At 37.9% G+C, this 23,377-nt stretch overlaps 1 protein-coding gene across 1 annotated transcript in view; it reads left to right on the top strand.

Moving 5' to 3' along the window:
* Nucleotides 1–286: 286 nt before the first annotated feature.
* LOC103802784 (protocadherin-23-like) overlaps nt 287–23,377 on the top strand; it is a gene marked incomplete at both ends in the record, with an annotated part of 66,084 nt that continues 42,993 nt past the window's right edge. Inside the window, 2 exon segments of the mRNA XM_009075306.1 lie at nt 287–386; nt 2,095–2,250. Coding sequence (XP_009073554.1) covers nt 287–386; nt 2,095–2,250 — 256 coding nt within the window.

Below are 23,377 nucleotides of genomic sequence, written 5' to 3'. Positions count from 1 at the left end.
TAACATCTTTGTAGAAGTTCACCATCTCCTGGGGAGGAGGGAAGGGCGTTGCGGCAGCCTCGGCCCCTGCAGCTGGACGCGGGCTGGAGCTGGGTGTCCGTGGTGCTGAAAGGCAGAGGGGCAGAAGCCGTCGGGGTGTGCTGCTGCAGCCTGACACTGCAGCTGCAGTTGATAAATAACGATGTTTTGGTTTTGATTTAATTGCATAGATGACTTCTGAAAGATTACTGAATTTTTTAAAGAAAATAACCAGCGATTGTGGTTGTGTTTTTTTTTCTTCTTGTAGGTTTTGATGTATTAGTAGCAGATTTTCTAGGGTCACAGGTGTTATGTACTGTGGATACCATCCGTGGTGTACTGTGTTTTGAAAGTGTCACCATGCTGCTGTAATCCTCTTTAGAGAGTAGAAAGAAATAATTACCTCCTGGTGGCTGAATGATCAAACCTAGGATATCAAAGCCAAAGGTGAATAAGAATGAGGCATGAGAGAAATGAACAGGAGGAATAGCAGATGAGCACCCCATGGACTGCCAGGGAAGGAAGCTGGTTCTACTTGCAGGTTAATCCAAGATCATCATAATGATGTCCAGGTTTCATACTGTGTTGTATTGCAGGCTTAGGTTTTAAGCATACCCACCTTTTGAAATTATCCTCATGCCTTTCCCCCCATTTTCCTTCTACTCAAACACTGTGAGGAGGAAAAGCTAGCATGAAGCAGGTGGCTTCATTTATGTTGCTCTAGGTGTTGGAGTGATAAGAATGAAGAAAATAGCTCTTGGTTTGACCAAGCTGTTTTTCAGGGTCTGAGGTACAAATCCTGTCTCTAAGTGGGCTCTTGAACATCAGAGCTAGCATGAAAAGGAGGGAACCATGGACTGTGTTATTGCCTCTCCCAAAGAACTGGAAACAAAGACTGAAGGAGGCTACTCACGTCACAGCTTCCCCTGCTCCACAACCTGAGGGGCACATTTGTGATAAACACTTGTGCTCTGTTTTATATTTGGATCACAATCATAGTAGCTGGAAGTCTTGTAAACCTTCCTGTCTTCTCCTTCTACAAGCAGAGAGGCTCTTGCATTAGGGCATTACTGAGGTATTGTTCATTAGTAACTTTTGCTTGGGGACCAACTGGTGATGAACCATTGCTTCATAGATTGTGTGTCTACAGGCTGCTGCTCTAGTGCTTTGCTGTAGCTCTGCCCAACTACTAAACAACTGGACAATTTGGTCCTTATGTTCTTGACTGCATGTTGATAATGGGAGATTTCTTTCCTTCTGGGAAATGTTTTACTCCTGCTATCCCCCCTGCTCTCACAAATCTAGCCCATAAGGGCTAGACTTATCACGTGGATCAGCTTGCATATAAATCTGTCTTTTACTGGCTTGTCCTAGTCTGTAGGAATTAATTGATTAGAAGAATTAACCATGCACTTAAAAGACACACTTTTCAGCCACTTATGGAGATACTGCTTTATTCCAGGCAGATGTATGGGCTTGTCCTTGTGGACAGAAGGCTCTCCCTTCCAGTGCAGATTGACCAGTAAGGGAGAATCTGCATCCTGAAAAATAAGTGGAATTTGTTTGCATCAGCTAATATAGGAAAGAAGTGTGGTAATGTAATTATTGCTTCTTCGGAGTAGGTAACACAGGTGGAGATCAGAAATCTGAGCAGACAAATGGGAGAAAGACTAAATGAAGAAAAGGGAAAATCAGTGGGAAAGTAGTGGGCTATCAGACATTAGACCGTAGAGCAAAGGTATGCAGTGAAACGTGTAAATAGAATTCTGAAGTCGTTAACAGCCTTTATCACATTTTTGCCCATTTTTGGATACTGAACTTCTGGTTTGTTACCAGTTGTTATAGACACACCTTTGTTGAAATTTAAACATTATTGGTGGGATGATTAGAAAGAACAAATTAAAAAATGATACAAGTATAGGGAGGAAAAGGTGAACAGTCAGAGACAAGTTGTAGACCAAGGCATTTTTCAGTTCAACTGTGCAGAAGTACTCTTGGTATGATGTGAGGTCTGCAGACATTTTAGTAATGCTATGATTTTTGCAGTGGTATCAACATCCTGGTTTCTTCCTCTAGAGGAAGTGTGGTCACTGGCCTTAAGGATGACATTGCTTATTCAATTATTATGATGAACTTTCAGCATAATATGAATCTGTCTCCTGAAGATCTTCAGCATGGCCTAGAAATGGAAGAAGATGGAGGAATGAGTGAGAGCACCTTGGGTGATGAAAGGTACAGTAATAAAACCCTTGATTTTATTACTATACCTTTCATCCCATTCTCAAGGAGCAATGTGATTACAAATGCCTGTTGACTGTTGATTGATGGTGATGATTATGTCCTATTTCTGCACTCTTTGGTGTCAGTTTGACAATCTTAGGTAGATTTAGCATCTGATGATGTATACCTCTCTGATAACTGCACCTCTGTGGCCTAAGCATAAAGGGTGTGACAAAGTGTCTCTCTTCTGAACCGTTCTTTTAATCCTGTGAATGAATTCAGTAATACAGTTGTGCCATAGACCTTCCTGGCTAACACAGGTTTCATTCTGATTACAAATACTATTTGCCAGCTTTTTTAGGTGATTACAATGCTTCTCAGTAGTCATTGTTGTGGTTCTCTTTAGTGCAGTGTATCTTCAAATTACAGTACTGTGTTGACAAGGTTTGTCAGGAATTTTAGTCTTCTAGCTGAATTGACAATGTATTCTCTCTCTTTCTCTCTCAGGAGGCTAAAATTTAATCTAAAGGAAAATCAGCACATCAGGTTGGCTCCAGTTTGCCTTGTGTTTTACCTAGATGGGGTGGAAACATCCCATTCTCTTTCATATTGTCCATGGATGCCTGCATAAGAGAATATTTTCCTTATTGGGCTGTGCAGAGCTTATAGTTAGAGATTTGTTGACCATGACAGCTCTCAGCCCAACTCATATCTTGAACTTAATGATGGTGTTTATTTTGTGTTATACAGCACAGGACATTCTGTATATGTTTGGGATTTGTAGGTTAAACTTGCTTCCATTGCTGGAGTATGCTGTAGCTTGCAGGATACTCTGTGGCATAAATGCCATTCACCTTATACTACGCATGCAATTCTTAAGGAACATCTTAACTAGTTATGTACCTGTAATTGCATCTTGAAGAGAACATTTATTGTTTTGAATTAGTAACAGTAGTTTTTTTAGTAAGTTTCTTTGCTTTTATGGTTATTATAAAATACATGTTTATTGGCTTTAGAGTTCTCTCTGGCAGAGCAGAGGAAGAAAAAAAAAAGCATATGCTATCTGGAAAATGATAAAGACCCATATACATTCCACTGTTATGACAACTTGCGCTTTTCTGCTCCATTAAGGAGGCTGTTTTAACTCACTGGTTAGAGCTCCTCCGTTCCTTTTATTTAAAAATAACAGACTTTCTGATGCTGAGATTGTGGGAGGTTTGTAAATGCATTGACAGCAAAGATTTTGTTTAAAGCTCTGAAAGCTAATCTAGGTATACCAGGAATTATGGAAGAGTAAACCTGTGGGATTTTAGAAAATTTAAAGGTATAATATATGTAAGAAGAATGCATGGGTTTTGAAGATTTTTAAGTGCTTACTATATTTGAGACATTGTTCATGCTCATTTGAAGTACACATTTCCAAGAGGTACTTGCAGAATGAGAGAGTTCTAAAAAAGCCATTATAACATGCATCTTCTCCTAATTTTTCACTGCCTTCTGCAAATGAAAAAAACTAAAAGGACAAAAAGGAACAGAGGATACATGCCTGCTTTGAGGGATGGAGACTTAGACTGTAATCTGTCACTGAGTTGTTGAGCAAGTAGAGCATTGGCTTCAGACTGCATTTGTCTTCCTTTACTTTCTCTGAATGTTGAAACAAGGTGCTAAAAGGACAGTCCCTTCTCTGGTGGTTTTGGTTCTGGGTCATTTAGTTCACATCACAATTACTGAAACCAGAAATGAAACCAGCAAACCAGGTTCACGTAAGTTATAAAGAACTATGAAATCCAATTCATCCTAGTTAGAAGTAAAACAAAAGGAATCTAGAAGAGATTATGCCATGCCTTTCTCTGTTGGCTTCTTGAGCTTTCCAGGTCTAATGCATTCTATCTAAAGAAGTCAACTGCAGGAAAGACAGATTTTGTTTGTTAACTTAAAATGCTACTGTGTTTTAAGACTAATACAGTTAACAACAGGAGACCAAATCCCCAGACTGAACTACAGTAACAGCACAGATATGTGTCATCTAACCTTTAACTATAATGCAAAACTATTTATTTGTTCATCAAATTCCTACTATTATACTGAGTCTGAAAGTAGTCAGTGTGTCATCGTTTATCTGTCAGATGTGTGATTTTGTAGCAGTTATTTCTTTCTAAAGTCACAGGTAATATCCCTGTGCACTCCAGAAGCCATTCAGTAGATTCTCATAATAGCTTTGTGGCTATAAAATCACTTTTCATGGCTGTGCACAACCTTCTGTAATCAATTAATATGTAGCTTTAGAAGTATGGGTGGTCTGGGCTCAGAGATAAATAAATGTTTCTTTGAATCTGTGCAGTAGTAGTAGATTGCAGTGCTGAGCTGATTGCAGGAAGGAAGAAAAATGGGGAAAAAAATCAAACCCCAAAACATATTATTTTAGTCATTATTTTTAAGTAACTTTAAGTGAATAGGGATTCTACAGATGATTTTGCTTAAGAATTCTACTTATGGTGCCCTTCTAGCATCTTAAAAATAGAGAAAACATTCAATTGAATAATTGAAATGTTCATAAGAGTGTTAGTCTGTTCCTTGATGCAGTCCTTTCAGTGCCAGCATCCAACACCAAATGGGTGCTTCGTAGAGATCAGAAGCTCTGATCCCGGGCAGTGGGAGGTGAAGACCTTTCACTTCTGCTGTTCTTAGTTTGTAGTTACTCTTAAACGCGGCAAGTGTTAAATTTTCAGTGTCCAACACCTGCAAAAAATAGATCTCCAGAGGTAATTCCCCCCATCCGTGTACTAAATCCACAGCTGTTCACTAACTTAATCCACCACTTAGAGAACATATGAAACATTGAAACATCAAAAAAAAAATAGATATGGAAACAGTTGGCTTTTATTTGAGAATTTAAAATTATGTGAAAGTTTAAGAACAAAAACATATTTAAAACTACTGCAGAAAATGGCCTTTTTTCCCTAGTTTTCAGGGGTGTCTTTTAATTGATGTCAACAAATCGAATCTGGGAGAGGGAAATTTTGAAGGTTTGTGTGTGGCTAAATCTGAAATTGTCTGCATACTTTGGTCTATATCTTCTATATCTTCTGTGATAAGAAAAGAAGCATATATGATAAATGTATTCTTGTTAGAGAAATTAGATGTATCCCTAGCTTTGGGGTAGTGGAAGACGAGTAACTATATTAAATAGTCTTAGTCTTTATATTGCAGAGATCTCTGTATTAAAATACTAGCTAACAGACTACTCAGAACACCGGTGGCAAACATAGAGTCCTTGAGTAACTTTGGCTGCTAAGTTTGTAGAGTTCATGAATAAAGTTTAAAGAATGAACTTTCGGTAAAGTGTCCAGCAAGCGTTCATTCATAGCCCCTGACCTTCTGGAGTAATGGTTGTGAACTGCTCTTTTAGATGGAAGGTATTCTAGTTCAGAAGCAGAGGGGTTTTGCTGGTGTTCACATTTATACGAAGAGCTGACATCAGCAGCTGTCGTATAACACACTCAGGCAAATTATTATAAGCTGTAAATGGCTGGGTCTGGCCTGTCTGTCCATTTATCAAATATTAATGTCAGTTTATCATTCGTATAGATTTCCATAAACTGCTAGGTCAGCAGAAGGTTTAGTCTTTCCTGGAAGGCTTGAAAGCATTGAGGAAAAGATGTGTTAGGAATCTCTTAAATTCCATCTTACTGTGCAAACAGAATGACACACAATAGAATGAGCCTTTTTATTTTCCTTCACAGCTCAATTCATTCTTGAAAACAAACTTCTAATTGCATGCTGAAAAAACATCAATGATTTCCATAGTCTGATTTTCTCTTTTAAAATGCATGAGCATTATTTAGAACCTAGTCAGAAGCTTTATGGGCTTCAGTATCCATGTAGATAGCTTGGAGAAACTTGTTCTGCAGTGAATTAATGATAGAGCTTGTCTGAGCAATCCCTGTTCCCCACTGAGTGTCAAATGGTAAGGTGAACACTGCTGTAGTGAGAAGTGGGGCTCTCTGTCCAACGGATTATCCGAATCCTGCTGCAGGTGTCAGTGGTATGGAAGCAGAGATACCAGCTAAAAAAACACTTGGGGGAAATAGCATACAGCTCATTTGGCACAGATGTTATGTGTAAAAGCTAGTGTATGTGTTGTCTCAGACCAATATCCCACCTAGCCCCATATCCTTCCCATAGGTGCTAAAAGCATACACCCAGGATGAGTGTGAGAACTGGGCAAACCCATGTGAATTTTTCCCTAATGGATTCTTGGTGTTTAACTGTTTTTAGCTCAAGGACATCCCAAGCAAGAGAGAGTTGTTATGTATTTGTAACCCTGAATGGATTTTTTTTTCTGTGTGAATTACCTAGCCCTCAAGTATCATCAGCCCCAATGTGCTGTAGCAATGCATGTGCTGATTAACTACCTGCTCCATGAGAAATCTTCCCTTTATTTTCAACCTGGAAACAAAGGGAATGATCAATCCCAACTACTCATGATTTCACTTATCAGTTATATCACCTCTTCATCTCATTTCCAGTACTCATTCTGGTTAGCTGAAAGAAACAAAATGGCATTTGGCCAGCAGCTACTCTTGAACACTGAATGCAGAACTGTGCCACTGGTGAAAATATGAAATTTAGCCTAGTTTACAAATGTACCATAGTAGAAAGAAGTTCACTTTTTATAGACTTGATAGAAAATAGTGACCTTGCTCTTAGTCTATGAAGAAAGCTTGCTAATCTGTCTAAAAAGACATTTATTTCAGAAGGAGTAGTCGATTTTTAAAATGATACTTATAAATCACAGTTCATTCAATCAGTTCTAAGCTCTTTGAGGCAACTCTGTTAGAAGCTGTACAAAGTCAGGAGATTTTTAATTTCGGTGGCACTTAAGTGAAACCATTTTTCTCTGGCGAATGTTGAACTGGGATTTATGTCATGACTAGAAAATATGTCCAGCAGTGGTGTATTTAACATTGCAACAGAAGATTTGCAGATACTTCTCACCTTTTTGTACTGAACTACTCCTCTATATAAAATTTGTGTATGTAATTTTATATTTTATATGTGTATGAATGTGCAGCTGATTAAACAGTTGTATCCTATATAACACATACATGACCAAATGTAGTAATTGTAAGCATTTACAGCAATTACTAATGCACTCTAATGCAGAAAGGATGTTTGTATAGACCTGGGTGCTGGCTGGCTATTTGGATATAAAATCACTGTCAACTCCTCTTGATAGTTACTTGGTTAGGGTAGATGCAGGAAGTATGTACAAAAGCAGGTGGATTTCTGATGAAATTGCGTTTTGCATGAAGTCAGTTAATATGCCTCACCCAGTCCCATTTAAATCAAATAGTGTAAAGAAAGTTTTAACTAGACTTTCTTCATGGGGGTGAACAGTACAACCCAAAGCCTCACCCTTCATCCTAGCATCTGACAGTGAGACGCAGAACATGTTTTAAGGCACAATGCTTATGCTGCAATCCTTTTTTGTGCCTATTTCCTCACTTCCACAAGCTTCCCATTGATACGTGGGCTACTCTAGGTGGATCAAATCTGTGGACTTTGAAATGCTTTGAAGTGCTTTGTTTAGAAGTGGGGTTTTGTTCTGTAACTGAAAGTACAACATTGTAGATGCAGCTCTAGGTTTTCTCTCTTCCTGTCCTTTGCACTAAATGAAAACAAGCCTTACATTTATGCCAGTCTTTACTAACTCCATTTCCTGCTGGATATGACTTAAAATAAAAATCAGGATACTGTCATGCCTATTTACTTGTGCTCACAGGCTGCACTGCTTTAAGCATAAACTGTTGCAGTACCAACATTATTTACTATAATAAAAGCAAATGTACCAACTTCCAGCCCTGACAGATGTCTAAATCTCTTCCACTGACCTTGTGTGAAGTGTTTTTGTCTCCCCTTCCCCCTCCCTGTCCCCAGCTACTTCCCTCATGCAGAGAATTAAGTTGTCATGCTTATGTCTGCTCCACTTCCACTGCCTTGTGCCTACATCTGGTACTGGGAAAGCGGTAACAGGAAGGGCAGTATCTTAACTAATGTCTGACTAAACATATGCGAGACAAACAACTTGTGTATGCCTTTTTTGTTTTTTTTTTTTTTAAGTTATAAACAAACACATGTGGCTTAATGTAGTGTCTAAGGAACTCAGTGTATCTTACCAGTCAGAGAAACTGCTGGAGATGACTGCACTCAGCCTCTGGTACATTACCTTCTACATGACCTTTGTTTTCAACTGCATAAAACCCCAATAAATACAATTTTATACTACACATTCAGTTTTTCCTGATCTGAATTCTGAACTCATGGCCAGACATACCAAAGTACTGATTTACCAAAACCTTTTCTTCCACGTGTCTGTCTGGAGTTTGGCATTGATAACAATCCTATTGTTTGTATGAAACTGTGTTTTCTCATAGGCTGTTATCAGTCACAGATATATTAATATCTATCTCTGCTTCTTCAGACCAATAGGGTTACATATTAAACATTCTCCATAGATGCATAGACGCCTAAAGGTACTTCATTGATTGTTTGATAGGCTATTGCCTTGGACAATTGATTCTGTAAGAAATCCCAACATTTTTATTAATTAGCTAATTTTAGGGATATGTTTCAGTTTGATACTTTCATCATTATGCTGCTTAATGACCTTTCTGTAGGATCAATGTGCAGTTACACAGGTATGGACTCAATAAAGCATGTCTGTTATTCTCCTCTGAGAAGATTTTCAGTTGTCTTAAGATGCTCACAAATGGAGGAGAATAATCTCTTTGAGATAAGGATTATCCTTTTGTTAATGCTTATGCTGTACATTGGGCCATAAGTGCATGCTGTATAGATAGGTTTTTTTCATACTGATAGAAAATGTGTTAATCTCAAGAATGTACCAACACAGAATTAGAACTTTAGAATTTGCAGTTACATTTTGGGGAAGGGAAGCAGTAACCTTAACGTACCAACTCAGTGCTTGCTCAGTTTTCAACATGTTGGTTCCTGTTTTCAATGTTTTGTGTACTGTACTGTTACTCTTGAGCATGAGAACAGCCAATAGGATTTGATTTTACAGCATTTTGAGAAATTAAATCACTGAAGGCACTTCAAATTTCTTGGGGCATGCTGTGCTTGCATTTTTAGTTATTCTAGTGAGGCACTGGGGTAGCTTTTTAGCACCATTAGTAGTGCGACTCAGTCAGTGTTTGGAGCCTTGTCAGAATCCAGTCTCCAGGTCAAGGTGCAAAAATAGGACGGGGCAAAAATTGCTCAAATTGAAGTTTGGTTATTTAACTTGGAGCACAAAACTCAGTAATGAAGGATTTTAGGAATGACAAAACGTGGTAATATCTTGCTCTGCTTTGTGTAGATTTATAGTAATACTATATGACAACATCATGCCAACTGATGGCTGCACAAGTTGTGAGGCTGTGGGGAGAACTGGGAGGGTCTTCTCAAGAAAAGCTTTTGTTGCACAAGCATACAGGGAGATTAGGAACATAAGCTGCAATGAAATCAGCCATGACTTGTTCTTTGGGTGGGATTTCAGGTTCTCTGCATTTTGAAAATCCCAGCTAATGTGTCTGTGGGTTTCTGGTGAGGAGAGTGCTGTATGCATGACACTGTAGGAACAAGGGAATGAAACAAACTCCAATACAATGTGACCTGCTTTCCCAGAACACAAAATGACTTCTTAATGTGGCACATTTTAAAACAAAATGTGCTGCTATTAGTAGTAATAGTAGAATAATTATTTCCCCAAAAGTTTAATTTGAAAGCAAATTCACAGCTTAGAAAATTATTTTTCCTTTGGTTTTAGATTTGTGTAAGTTTAAAGGATCTAAGAGAGTGCATTTCATTCTGGGTTTAAAGTGAAAGAAGAGTGACAACCTCCCATATATTTGGCTCCTTGTGTTTGTTTGCTCCCTTTTGTTGCTGTTAAAGTAAAACTCCATATCCATATCCTGGAGTTTGTTTCTTTTTTTTTTTTTAGATGGCTTTGAAGTCGATGTATTTAACAATACTTTTGGCAGTGCTACAGTCTTATAATGATCTTGCTGTGATATCAGGCTGCTTTTATGTTCTCTTTCCATTGACAAAAACCAAACCCCAAGTCTCTTAAGTTTGTAATATTCAATTAAAGAAGTAATGTCTTAATTTTCATGGAACTAATCAATAACTACTTTTTATTTTTTAAATCTCCATTTGTGCCTATATCTGAGGAGGGGGAAAAGACCTGACAGCTGAAATACACTTTTTGAAAGGCTGACTGTTTTTAATTTTCAAAAATATTTGTCTGAAAGGAGGACCCAAGCCAATATTTGGGAGTTAGACCAGAACATGTGTTACATTTCTAGAACCCTGCGGTAAAGGGACACAAGTTATCCCTCAGTTTCTAAAACTCTATTGTTGAAATGCCGTGTTCAGAAATCTCCAGGAAACTTAAATGTTTTCCATGTCTATTATGTCTTATTGGAGGCCACTTAAAGTGTACTTTTAGAGACTTTGATTTTATGCTATGGCATTATTTTTGCTAATTGCTCATAATGGAAACCGTCTTTTAGGCCTATGAGCATGGACAAAAACATGGTCATTTTTCCTAGAAATTGTGGATGAAAGTTAGAAACACTGGTAGGGATTATTAGGTGCAAATCTCAGTAGGCCATCCCCAAGGGCTCCTGGTGACTACACCTCCTCTCACCCACCACTCATACCTGGGAAGTGTGTCAGAACTGCTGTGCCTTCTGAAATGCTTGGCCAGGCAGGTGTTTGCATCAAGTCTCTGGCTCTAGCCAGACCACCAGACTTCTCTGCCCCCATCAGCTATACTCAGTATTTTCCAAATGGAAACTGACTAGTTGTTTGCAGAAGAATGTTAATATGTAACTGGTAATATCTTTCCTAAAATCAGTTTGCATTTGTTTTGTTTTAGGCTGGATCGCTTTGACTTATGTACATCATGTTTGGTTTTTTTTTCTCCTCTTCAGTTTCCCAGCTCACAGCAAAAAAAAAAAAAATTACTTTGTTGGTATGTCGTTTCATATTTTGGCCTTCTATATTTATTACTTCAGTCTTCTAGTTCTTTTGTATAAATATGCTCATGATCTCCTACATTGACAGTGTCTTCTAGTTTCAAGACCTGGTGAATGTTATTGAAGTGCTTATGTTCCGGTTTTGGTGTTTTTTTTCTGGTTGATTAATAGATTAGCAGGCTGATTATCAATACAACCAGCACATTTGTTACTTCCCTTTTTTAAGACATCTTGTTTTCATTTCTTCTTTAGTTTCTTACCATATAATTCTTTGACTAATAGCTGTGTTGTCTGTACTAAATAGTATGTAAAGAGATGTGACTTCCATTGGTTGCTTTACTAAATCCAGATCAATTTACTTGTGTGTCTAGAAAAATCTGTTATTGAAAGGATACTGAAATACTTGGCAAATGTTTTATTTGAACTTCTTTTCCATCTTCTCTTTATTCTTCAAAAGCTACTCTAATATTTTTATCTGTTTTTGTCAGTCTGATAGGATTCACCCATAAGTATTTTCTCCTTTTCTATATGTCCCTCAATTTGGTATTTTCAAGAGAGATGTTTTTGTTAAGGTCTGGAGTGGTTATGGCCACAAGCTTGTAGTTTGATTTGTCAGTTCTATAATACTTCTGTTTGGGGCCTCCCACTTTGAATGCTGTTTGAATTTTAGCTTTAAGGTACATAAATTCCTTTCCTGTGTTCTGTCTCTAGTTACACCGGCCACAACCATTGCTGATAGCAGAAGTGAGGAAGGTATTCCTTCAGCTCTAGTACAATGGCCAGTTTTAAGTGTGCTCTCTTTTCATATTAGTACATACACTTCTGCTTATTCTCTTCTGTCCATGAATAGCTATATATTTTTATCATGATGGACTGAAGTCCTAGACTTTTCTCACATCCAGCCACCCTATTTTGTCTTTGTTAACTGTTCATTTTTAACATTATGTATTTACCATATAAACTTTGATACAGACTAACTGTTGTTTATTCCTACACTTAAATGATAATTACAAGGTCTGAAGTATTCATGTCCTGTGGCTTTGTTATTTTCATTGGTTTGTGAGTCTCTGAGAAGTTAAAGCTCTTCATAAAGAAATGATTCCTGGTGATATTCTTTCTCCAAGAGAAATTCTCTCTGTGTATCTTCAAGTCTAGCCCTGGGGCCAAGGAGACCTATAGCAGATACACAGCTTTATTCCATGTGATGCTGGGGAAAAAACCCACTGAACAGCATATCCTCTGAGCATTAGTTCAACACTTTGCAGCTGTTAAAATCTCATCTTCTTTCTCTGAGGACTAACCATCTATGTTTCTCTTGGCTCGTAGACTTGCATGTGAATTCATTCTGGGGCTTTTTTGGGGGTTTTTGGGTTTCTTTTAATAACATACAGGTTAACTGGGGTTGCTGGTAGAGTTTCTCCTCTGGTGGGACATTTCACTGGCTTATGTGTTAGGGATTTATTTCGTTAGGCCATTCATTCTTTAAGCCCCTGGAATCTAAACCTCTGTGGGGTCTCTAAGCACCTTCTGGAGATACCATAAATCTTTCAAATAACTGTTGGGATTCAGCCCAGCTCCTCTTGGCTTCTGCCCCTTCCAGCTTTTTTTATAACAAAGCTTTTCTCACATTTTGTTCTCATGTGAGTCTTACGTGTCTCCAACTAAATAAGACCACATCTTCTTTCTTCGCTCTGAAAATTACCAAGATTGCCCCCTAGGTAGGCTCTTTGTTACTAGGCTTATTAAGCTTGTGTTTTATCTGCTCTTAGTGAATTTTTCTTGCTTTGGCATTCTCTGCTCTCTCCGCTTCCTCCTTGTGGACAAGCTGGAGAAAACTCTCTCCTGACTTTAATCAGCCTCACCCAGTGATGTAATTGTTATTCTTGATGACCAGTCATTCTGTCTGGTTGGAGTGGTATGGTTGGATATAGTGTTTATGAGACTTACTCAAAGAAAAAATGGTATTTTTAAAACAATTTCCGAATGTCAGACAAAGTTTGTGAGTCGTTTACAGGGAAGATTCCTGGACTGTCACAGTGAATGTGGATATTCTCACCGGGCAGTACCAAATCTGCTTTTTTTGAGTGGAATTGTTAATGAAGCCTTTGGAGGCGGAGGCAGTCATCTGTCATACTCCTCATCCTATTTTTAAAAATGGTCTAGAAAATTCAGGACCTCTGAATATTTAGAATATCTGTAATCCATTTTAGAATTAATATTCATTGAATTAAACAAGATGCATCTCTAAAACCAAGAAATATGATCTCTGACTATGGAGAGTAAACATCTCAGTTCTATTCTTCTTGCATCTGTGAAGCTCTTAAACATGAGTATGAGATCTTTGATCATTATAATTCAGACTGTTTTTGTTTATAACTTTGCTGTTGCATGTACAGAATAGGAGAAAAGAAGACACAAGTATTTAGAGTACCGATGGAAGACAAAACCAGTCACAAGATATAAGAAGGAGGCAGACTAACAGAGACAGAGATGAGACTGGAATATTAAGCTGCCATCAGGCATTTTGTCATGGCTTGGTCAGAAGAGAAAGATGAGCACAGCCAAGGGGAATGTGACTTGTCTCTGAAAAGAGTCCTGCAGAGTGTTTAGGTATGTGTGAGTTGGGTTGCATGTATTGCAATTACTGTTCTTAAAATACTTGAAAGGTAAAAAGAAAGAATTTTAGTTTGGGAACGAAGGCTGTTGTGAGAGTTTCACCTGGTCAATAGGTCTGAAGCAGAGTACCAAAGCAGAGTTCTACAAACTGACAGAAATTCAATTAAGCTTTCAGAGCAAAAGGATGCATCAGTTTTTCCCTATGTATGTAATTGAACACTGTCAAAGTGAAGGACACTTACCCAGAACAGGTGTGTTAGGAAGTTAAGGATTTGTGTAAATAGTTTTACAATGGCATGAAGCTACATATGTTTAGTGTTGGATACACTGTTCTCCAAACCAATCTACACAAGCACTCTTCCAGCTGTAAGACAGGAACTGACCATCAGTTGCAGCAGCATCTTTTGGAAAGAGTTGCAGTTACAGTGTGCTCGACATGTTCTTGTCATTTAAAACAACAAAATGTAAAAGTGTAGGTATATGAGGCTTCTGTTTTATACCAATCTTCATTGTGTAACAAAGGTGATCTAAAAACAATTACTGCAGTGAGTGGATGGGGAAAAGGAGAATAACACATTTCAGGAGAGAGGTTTCCTCTAAACCACAACACTAGTAAATATTTTTGTGGCAAACCATAGAAGGAGACATGCTGATAAAGCAATAGGCACTCTGGTTTCTTGCTGTAAAAAAGTCAATTTTCAGAGCCAGCTGTTAAGCTGATAGCTCCATTTAATACCATATACACCTAGAATATTTTTTCCTCTTTAGATATCTGCATGCTTTTTACCAAGTGTAAACTGTCTAGTCAAGATGCTTGTCATATTCTTTTGCAGCCATAAAGTGGTAGTATTACTTCTCCTTTAAAAATATAATGAAATTGGTATTCAATTTGATGCAGAAGCATAAGTTGAGTTCTAGGTATTTGGCTACTCTTGTTTAAAATTTGAACTTCAAGAACACTTCATTTTCTGGCATAGAACTCCTCTAAAATTATTTATGTCACTGGATTGGTTCACATGCTCTTCATATGTGCAGTCATTGTAGACCTTGGAAACTGTAATGTAGCACACAGATTTAGGTATTGGGAACATTATGTGTATTTGTGATAGTTTCAGGAGGATTTTATATCTTCAGAGAGTTACTAGGCTGTAAGTATATTAATCGCTTCTAGCTGTGGCATCAATAATATGGATAATCTTTATGTGATATATTCAAAACCAACAAATACTAAGGTTGGTAGAGCCACCTTTAATTTGTTCTTTCAATCTCTGTGTTTTGGGGTAATTTATCAATTTTCAGTAACTCCTGTACCATTAGTCAGAAGTTCTTTTAGTTGGATTTTTTGGATCATCAATATGTCTTTGATATTTAGCAGCACAAAATAAGTAGTAGCAGGGTTAGGCCGTTACTGATATTTGCTCTGGTTCAAATCCCCAGAGTCATGACTTCTGTTAGCTTTTATCACACTTATTCTGGTTCAGTGCTTCAGATCTTATCCTGCCTTGTCTGAGCTGAAAAATTAATATAGGCTTTCAGCTGGAATGAACTTGAAATTTGTTTCATTACTTTTTTCTATTTCAAATTAAATATGAAATTAACAAGGTGCTGCAGTCTGAATGAAACACTGATATGATTTGGAAATAAAGCAATTTTTTTTATCCTTAAAGAAAGCAAAGAAATCAATAAAGTAAACGTGATATTCTGGTGAGATGCTGTAGCATACCAGGATGTTTCTTGGGGAACTGATGACAGGAAAGCCAGAACATGGAATTCATCTTGTGGAAATAATGCCCAAGAGAGGAAAGTTGAAAGAGAAAGAACAGTCCTGGACTGTAAAGCAAAGTTCTGTTTCATAAAGGAGAGGTTACTGTGAAAATTTCAGTTTTCTTTGTACTCCCACCCTGTCATTGCTGTTGATTTATTTCCCCCAGAAGCCTCTTTAATACTGAAAGCCTGACTTAATTATCTTGAATTAATTACTTCAATATAAAGCAGAGATCACTGAATATCAGTGGTTGACTTGTGAGGGACCTGTAGGGAAGTTGTAGAAATGAGTATAAAAATGTGGAAGTCTTCAGGAATGGTTCTGCAGGAGCACTTGCTGGGAATGGTAATGAGCTACTTCAGAGCCTAATGGCTTTGTCCAGGTGTTAACAATCTTAAGGGGATGGTTTCAGCTGCATTCCCTGTAGTGGGATATAACACATCAGGAAGTTAATTGCCTAATAGATTTAATTTCTGCAGGAGAGATTATGAATGTATTCATTCCCATTCCCTAGAAATTTCACTTGTTCAGCATTTAATGTGCCCCTTGCCTTCACTTGACACTCAAGTGGAGTATTATATCACTGACCTGTTTACTAAGTGTTAGTCTTTATCCTTGGTTAGTATGTGTTGTGAACAGGAAAAACGGATTACTGGAAACTTAAACTCGTGTGTTGCAATTAAAACCTCATAAATTTAGGTATCATCCTGAATGTCTGTTGATCATGAAGCTTTCCATTTTGGTAGTTATATGTGCAGAAAATTCTTTATTAATTTCAGATATTTGCAAGTCTCACAGGCTGTGTTTTCCTTTGACAAGGATCACATTTTTATGAACTCTGCTTAACCAGGGTTTATACTGTTGTTCCCTGCAGCTGGAAATGGATGGGTTTAAGAAGTTAGCAGTAGGTCTGTGTCATCTTTTGTGTCTTTATCCATTTTGTTAGTATCTGAAAGGTATTCTTAAGGTGCTGAGATGTGGTAAGTGCATGCCCAATTTAACATCCCCAGGTTAAACTATAGAGATCATTAGGAGAGTGTGTTACGGTTAGCCTACTACCATATGAAAGTAATCAACTATTCTGCTACTTACAAGCTTTATTTTATTAGAAAGTCCCCTTTACTTGGGAATATCAAATTGTGGTGAGCATGCACAGCAAAAATCAGGGTTTTTTTTGGCATCTTAGTACAATTAGTACCTAGAAAACTTCAAGTCCAGCAGATACTTGAAACAGGTTTTTGGTGAATTTTAGACATCAATGTTTTGCATAGCAATTGTGCAAAAAGCTACACTGAATTTTCTTGATGACATTGATGCTTATAACAAAGGGAATTAAAAATAATAATTAGTTACCCCTCTCACTACTACCTATGCAAGGGTCCAGCTCTGAACCATATCTAGCCTCCTGTAAAGCTTTTGCCTTCTAAACCCAGCAATACAGAACATGGAGCATGCCCAGGTTATCAATGCTTCTCTGCAGTTGTGCTTTCGGGTAAGCTGGTGTTACTGAGCAGTGAGTGGGTTGATCGATAGTGCTTAAATCAGAATAGGAGAGAGGGTTCTTTCATCTCAGTCCTCTGTACGAACTACTAAACCTAATCTTGTTTCTTTTGTATTTTAATATTTTATCAAGGTGTCTGGTGTATCTACCCTGGGCCATGTGACTAGGTTATTTTTCTTATTTGATTTGTAACTAAAGCTGTTTCAGATTCTTACATCTGATGCTTTCACCCAAAGTCACTTGTACAAAATGCATGTATTCCTCCACTGTGCTTTATCCTATGAAACTTCATGTTGTACAAAATAGCATAGTAAACTGACAGGTATGCAGCCTGCGAAGACTGATCATGATAAAATGACGTTTCCAAGTACACAAAGGGACTTTATTTACATGGGGTTTCTTTCTAATTTGTGTTAAACTTCTGTGTTATATTATTCAGCTCAACAGAATTATGTTAGAAGTCTTCATAGCATGAACCAGTTCTGCATCCTGCTAAAAAAAAAAAACTTGCTCATATAAAACCGTTGCTTTTAATAATACGGCTGGTTTTAATGTTTGTCAGCAGCGTTTGCATTTTCATGCTTTAACAGTCAGGAACGCTTTAGTGACATCAGCATGACAAATGAGGAACATTTAGTTCTGTCATGATGCATTTTTGTGTGTGTTAGGGTTTCTCTTTTTCTACTTAAGTCAACAAAAGACCCAGTTTTGGTTTTATTTTTGTCTTTCTGCAGTGTGGTTGGTAAATCTTAAACAGTCTTACCCAAGATAGTGGTCAGTTTGTTTCATTCCTGTGGAGAATTGCTGACATGCATCAGCAAACTTCTCCAAACTTCAAAGCTTAGTCTGTAAACCGTCATACTTCTCTGGTTCTGTTGTCTTATTTTTATATCAAAAGGTAAATTTTTCTCCTGTATTCCTGGCCATGATGATTCTTTACTTCTATTTCAATAATTGTGAAGCTGAGTATATAGTCCTATTTCTGACTTCCTCATCCACTCAAGATAAGAGCTTTACTTGGTAAAGATGGGGTGAAAATAAGCAGTCAGGGATAGTTTCTCAGACATTTTTCTCCTTCCTGCTGTTGTTCTTTATTTTCTTTTTTAGTACTGTCTGACTTGAGAAGAGAGCAAGTGTCTCTGTTGAAGCTGTTGATTACCCTCATTGGGCAATGCCGTCCAAAGTTTTAGAGTAAAAGAAAAAAAATGAATTCTGTCTTTCAGTCCATACCTGCCTTAAGCCCTTGAAAATGTCCAGTACCCAGGGCTTTACTGAGACATTTAAGTACCTGTAATTATCTAGTCACCTGGCCTGTAAGTGTAAAGGGGAAGGCAAGTTTTAATTTTGTCATTATCAGTTCTCTGATGTCTGTTACAATAATACTGTTCCTTTCTATTAAGCTCTAGCATTGGACATTGTACTTGTATAGTGATATAAGCTATCTCATTTACTACAGTGTTACCTGCTATGAAGAATAGCAAAATTCAATGTGCTTGACTCTGCCATTTTGATTTCCATTTGTTTCTGGAACCTGACTGGGCTATTTTCTTTAGTATTATAGTATAAATTCTTTATAGTTGTGAATAATCCTTCTGAGGTTTTTTACTTCATAATTTTTGTTACTGTGTATTTTCCTCTACATTTCTCTGATATTGTGAAGGATATCACAACTTTGAACAAACTTTCTGATTTACTGCAGTCTGTCTTTAGATGCATCTATAAATAAAGAGCAGCTTGATTTCACTGCCTGAGTCCAGGGATGTTTAAGATAAGAACCAAGGCTTGAATTCTTTGCAGGAGTTGAAAAACTTAGTGAGATTATTTTAGTTGATAGTAATTGTCAAATTTCCAGGTGTCTTTACTGCACAAAATTCCATCCCAGCTGTGTAGATAGCCTATATATCTCACAGATACAGTTCATCAACAACTGTCCTAAAACAAATTTAAAGATGCACATTTTATACCTTCAGAATAGCTGTAGGCAGTATTTTATTACAGGATGAAATTTGATTTCTTCTGGAGCTAAGCAGCTGCAGTGTGTCCAAGTGCCTTCATCTGAGGAGCTCCAGAACCAGCAGGTCAGGTCCTATCATGAAAAAGAAACCAACTGCCCACTTTTCTTTGTAAAATGACTCCTCACTGAAATCAGGGCTCAAAGGAGAGTGAAAAATTTAACAGCTGCTTTTAATTTCTCCTGATAAGGTTCACGTGCTTCCATGTCTTGTGTTCATTGTCTTTAGGCAGCAAGAAGCCTGACTGCTTGAAAATAGTCTCATTCCATCCACTTGCCCGGATATTATTCTCTGTGCCAGTGTGATGACTGTTTCCAGGGCTGCTTATCCTCAGCTCTGACTGGAGCAGAGTAGGTGTGAGTAAACTTGTTTTCACAAGCAACTGTGTTTTGGAGGTTGCATGACTAAAACAAATGAGGATTTCTTTGGGGGAAGAAAACTCCACTGGGTAGACTTTGAAATAAACTGTATAAGTAATTTTTCCATGCCGGTACTAGATGCGTGGCAGGTGCAGTTACAGTATGGAAGGAGTTGTGTATGCATTATCTTCTGGGACAAGAGCAGACAGTGTAGCTGACCTGCTTCTTCCTGGGAGTAGAGAGACTTTATGGAGCAGAGCTCTGGTGCCACCTCCTTATTCAGACCCTTGGACTGGAAGCTTGGCGCTGCCAGATGACATATGCAAAGAAGTTATTAGAATGTAAAATGCAGCACTACTGTGTAATGTTAATGACTGGAGAAGGAGAACAGTAAGTTTAACCTATAAAACTTATCAGTGTACTGGGTTTTTGTTAGTGTAAGAAAAAAATCCCTATTTTTCTTCAGTATGTTAAATAATGATACTGTAAAAAAACTGTTTTCATAATACATCCTTGTATGATTTACGTTTAGTAGTTACGTAACTGCTTAGCTTGTTCATAGCCATATTGAAAAGATGTGCTTCTGACCTTCTGTGGTGTGAAGTATTATCTTAATAAGCTTTAAGATCTCCTCAGGGATAGAATTGGATAAATAGTGTTGAAAATGTTGAGAATGCTCCTCCAACTCCTCAACATTGTGTCAGATCTCCTTACTATGATGGATATCATCAACATTTTTTTTTCAGCCCCAAATAATAGTAATTCTTTTGCTGTAATTTCCCTTCAGTGATTCTGCTTTCCTTTGCCTCTCTTTGTTTATGTACCTGTGTTACTGCTGAATGTCACTTGGTCTCCCCAGAATCTGCCAGTGCTTCTGAGCCTTCATTCTTGCAATGTAGGACCTGACTGAACCACAGCTGAAAAGTCTTCCCATTGAACAGCTACTTCAGTGTTTATTGCTTTGTTGAGAAAAAGGGAAGTTCTGTAATCATGTGGAAGAAATTTAATTTTGTTCAAGGGAAGGACTTGCACATCTGTCTCATCCAGAAACTAGTGGTGCCTTTGGCCATGATGCTTGTTTCCCTAAGGGTACACAGATATGTTTCTTTCTTCTTGCTTTTGATGGTGCTGACCAAATAGTGCTTACATTTGAAGGGGATTTGGGCTTATCTGCTACTGTCAGAAGAGTAGCTTAAGAAAATGGGGTTTGCTTTCTGTTTTGATAAATCTAAGGTTTGTTGTTGTCCTCATCCCTTCTGGAAATGATACTCAATATTTTTGTGTTCATCATGGAAAAGTGTTTCAAACTTGTAACTTGAAACTGTTGGTTCTGTCACGTTGAAAAGCTGTTTCTCCCATAGGTGAGACATTTCCATTGAAGAGGTCTAAAGATAAGGATGGGAGCCTTGACTTTGACCTGGATTTTAATGGAGAGTAGTCAAAGGAGAATATATTCAGAGGAGATGTGCTGAGTGAGTGTGACTGCTGAGCAACTGTCATGCTGCCTTTCAGTCTGGCTGATGACTTTCCAGGATTTGAAACTGTGGTGTATTCAGTTATCTGCTCCATTGCACTCAAAACTGTAAGGCCTAAAGGTGACAAAATCTTGTGATTGTTGTGATGAAGTTCAGCTATGGCAGGAATGGGACCCTCTGAGCTGCTCTGATCTTCTGAGTGTTTGAGAAGAATGCTAAATTCAGAGGAATACCAAAAGAAGTAGCCTAATGTTCTGTAGGGAGATTATGTTTGATATGGGTGATACTTGATAGTTTTAGGGTTTTTTTAACAACTCTTCTTTATCACCAGCACAACCTGAGGATTGCTAGGATTCAGCCAGCTGTCTAGTATCCACTAGATATCTTACTCACATTTTGGATACCTAGGAAATAGTGCTCTTATATCTGATAGATGAGTGGGATGTTAGCAGCACATAAACCATTATATTTATTTTTCCCCCAGTGGTTTTGGGGAGAGGAAGAGCAAGAACATTTTATGGTTTTCTGAAGAAAGTTCTGAAACCAACTCAGCACAAGTCCTGTAACTCCTGCGAGGTGTTTATGGCAGTAACATCTCAAGCCAGGAGGAATCCCACTTCTTGGCAGTTCCTGCATAGACTTCTTGGCAGTTCTTGTCAAGTGTCTTATTTAGCTTCCTCAGGAACTGGGAATTTACAGATGGTAAGTAAATAGAAGAGCTGAATCAACTGGTAGCCAAATATGGTGTACTTCAAAGGAGACCCTTCTCAAAAGGTTTTTAAAAGGGAATATGACATAACTGAAAAACAAGGGAAAAAGTTAAATTTGCCCTTATCTTGCAAACTCAGTTTGTTAGGACCAGCTTTGTAGCATGTTAGTAATGAATATACTTATTCTTTATTCCTTCTTAGCCTTCATGAATGGAACTGAATGTCTTGGGCTGGTTACTGTTGCTTTATTTGTCTTTGTCACAGAAACCTCTGTGAAACAAACTGCTCCTTTTGGCAGCCAAGCAAAAAAACCCAAAGTCCAAAAGTGTACAGACAGTGTAATCTCTGTACCAAAAGTAGGTCCCATTGTGATTAGTGCTGATATACACATCAACTTGTCCTGTCAGAGGAGAGAAGGATTTTCACTTTGCCGGTGCTATTAGTTTGGGGCGTTTATGGGAACCAAATGTATGTTAAGGAAATGTCTTAGAGTTTCCCACAAAATTCATAAAGTCTCATTACACTTGTTTACATTAAAAGGCCCAGATACAGTTGTTCACATGACATTGTCTGGTCACACACAAAATGACTGCTCTGTGACCTTTCAAGTTTGATAAAAGTAGTATGTAATTGTGGACAGGTTAACCCAATAGACAAAATAATAATAGTTACTTTACTGAGTGATTAAAGCCTGAAAAAGAGGGAGAGTAGATCTGTTTAGCTATTATCCAGCCAAAGAAAATAAGTACCAAGACCTCAACAGTAGCTGAGATTTGTGGGATTCTGATGCTTACTGAAAAAAAGGGCTTATATCAACTATATACTAGCCTAAAATTAATTCAACATTTGTAATTTCACATCTATATTCCAACTGTATTTATGTTGTTAAGCATGTTAATGTGAGACAGCTGCTACAGCTTCGTACAGAGACAATGTCCACATGATGAGCTGTTTTTGCATGCAACAGGGAGGATCTAGTACTATTCATACTTTGAAGTGTTGTAATAAAATGCTGTTTCACCTCAGAACTTTGTCTTGGCACTAAGCAAGCAGGTTTTTCTGATTTCCACTGGTTCAAAGTTCAAAACTGTAGATGCTTGTTATCTGCAAAACAGCAGAAACAGCTTGCTTTCCTCACTGCTGTTGGTAACACGTGTGAAGATGAGAAGCTTCTGAAGATTGTCAGTGTGTGTATCAATGACCAATATGCCCATAGATGAAGACAGATGATCTTTGGAGTTACTGTCAGTAGTGCTAATTCCTCAAAGAATGCAGAGGAGCTGCATGTGAAATAAGGCAGGCAGGCATGCTGCAAACATGCTCACCACAGGAGTTGTTCAGTAAAGGCTGTGATTTTCTACACTTGAGTTACGCCGTTTGCTGTCATGTAATTACTGACTTTGAATTAATGAGTTTGATTTCAAGGTGAGATCACTCTGACAGACGTGCTTCTATGATGAGCAGGTATTCATTAAGGCTTTGTTGAAGTCTGTGCTCTGTTGAGGTCTCTTGCTTGAAGAGAATTTGTCCACTGTATTTTGCAGCAGGAGACGTTCCTCACTTCTGTATTGACATATTGTCTTTTCCTTTACTGCTGGAAGTCCAGAAATAACCATAGAATTGAGTTTTAGAGTGGGAATTTTTACACTGAATGCAT

This window comes from Acanthisitta chloris, unplaced genomic scaffold (assembly GCF_000695815.1).
Source record: "Acanthisitta chloris isolate BGI_N310 unplaced genomic scaffold, ASM69581v1 scaffold14055, whole genome shotgun sequence".
Lineage (NCBI taxonomy): Eukaryota > Metazoa > Chordata > Aves > Passeriformes > Acanthisittidae > Acanthisitta > Acanthisitta chloris.
The sequence above is the reverse complement of the archived record's forward strand: the minus strand, read 5'-3'. Positions and strand labels throughout refer to the sequence as shown.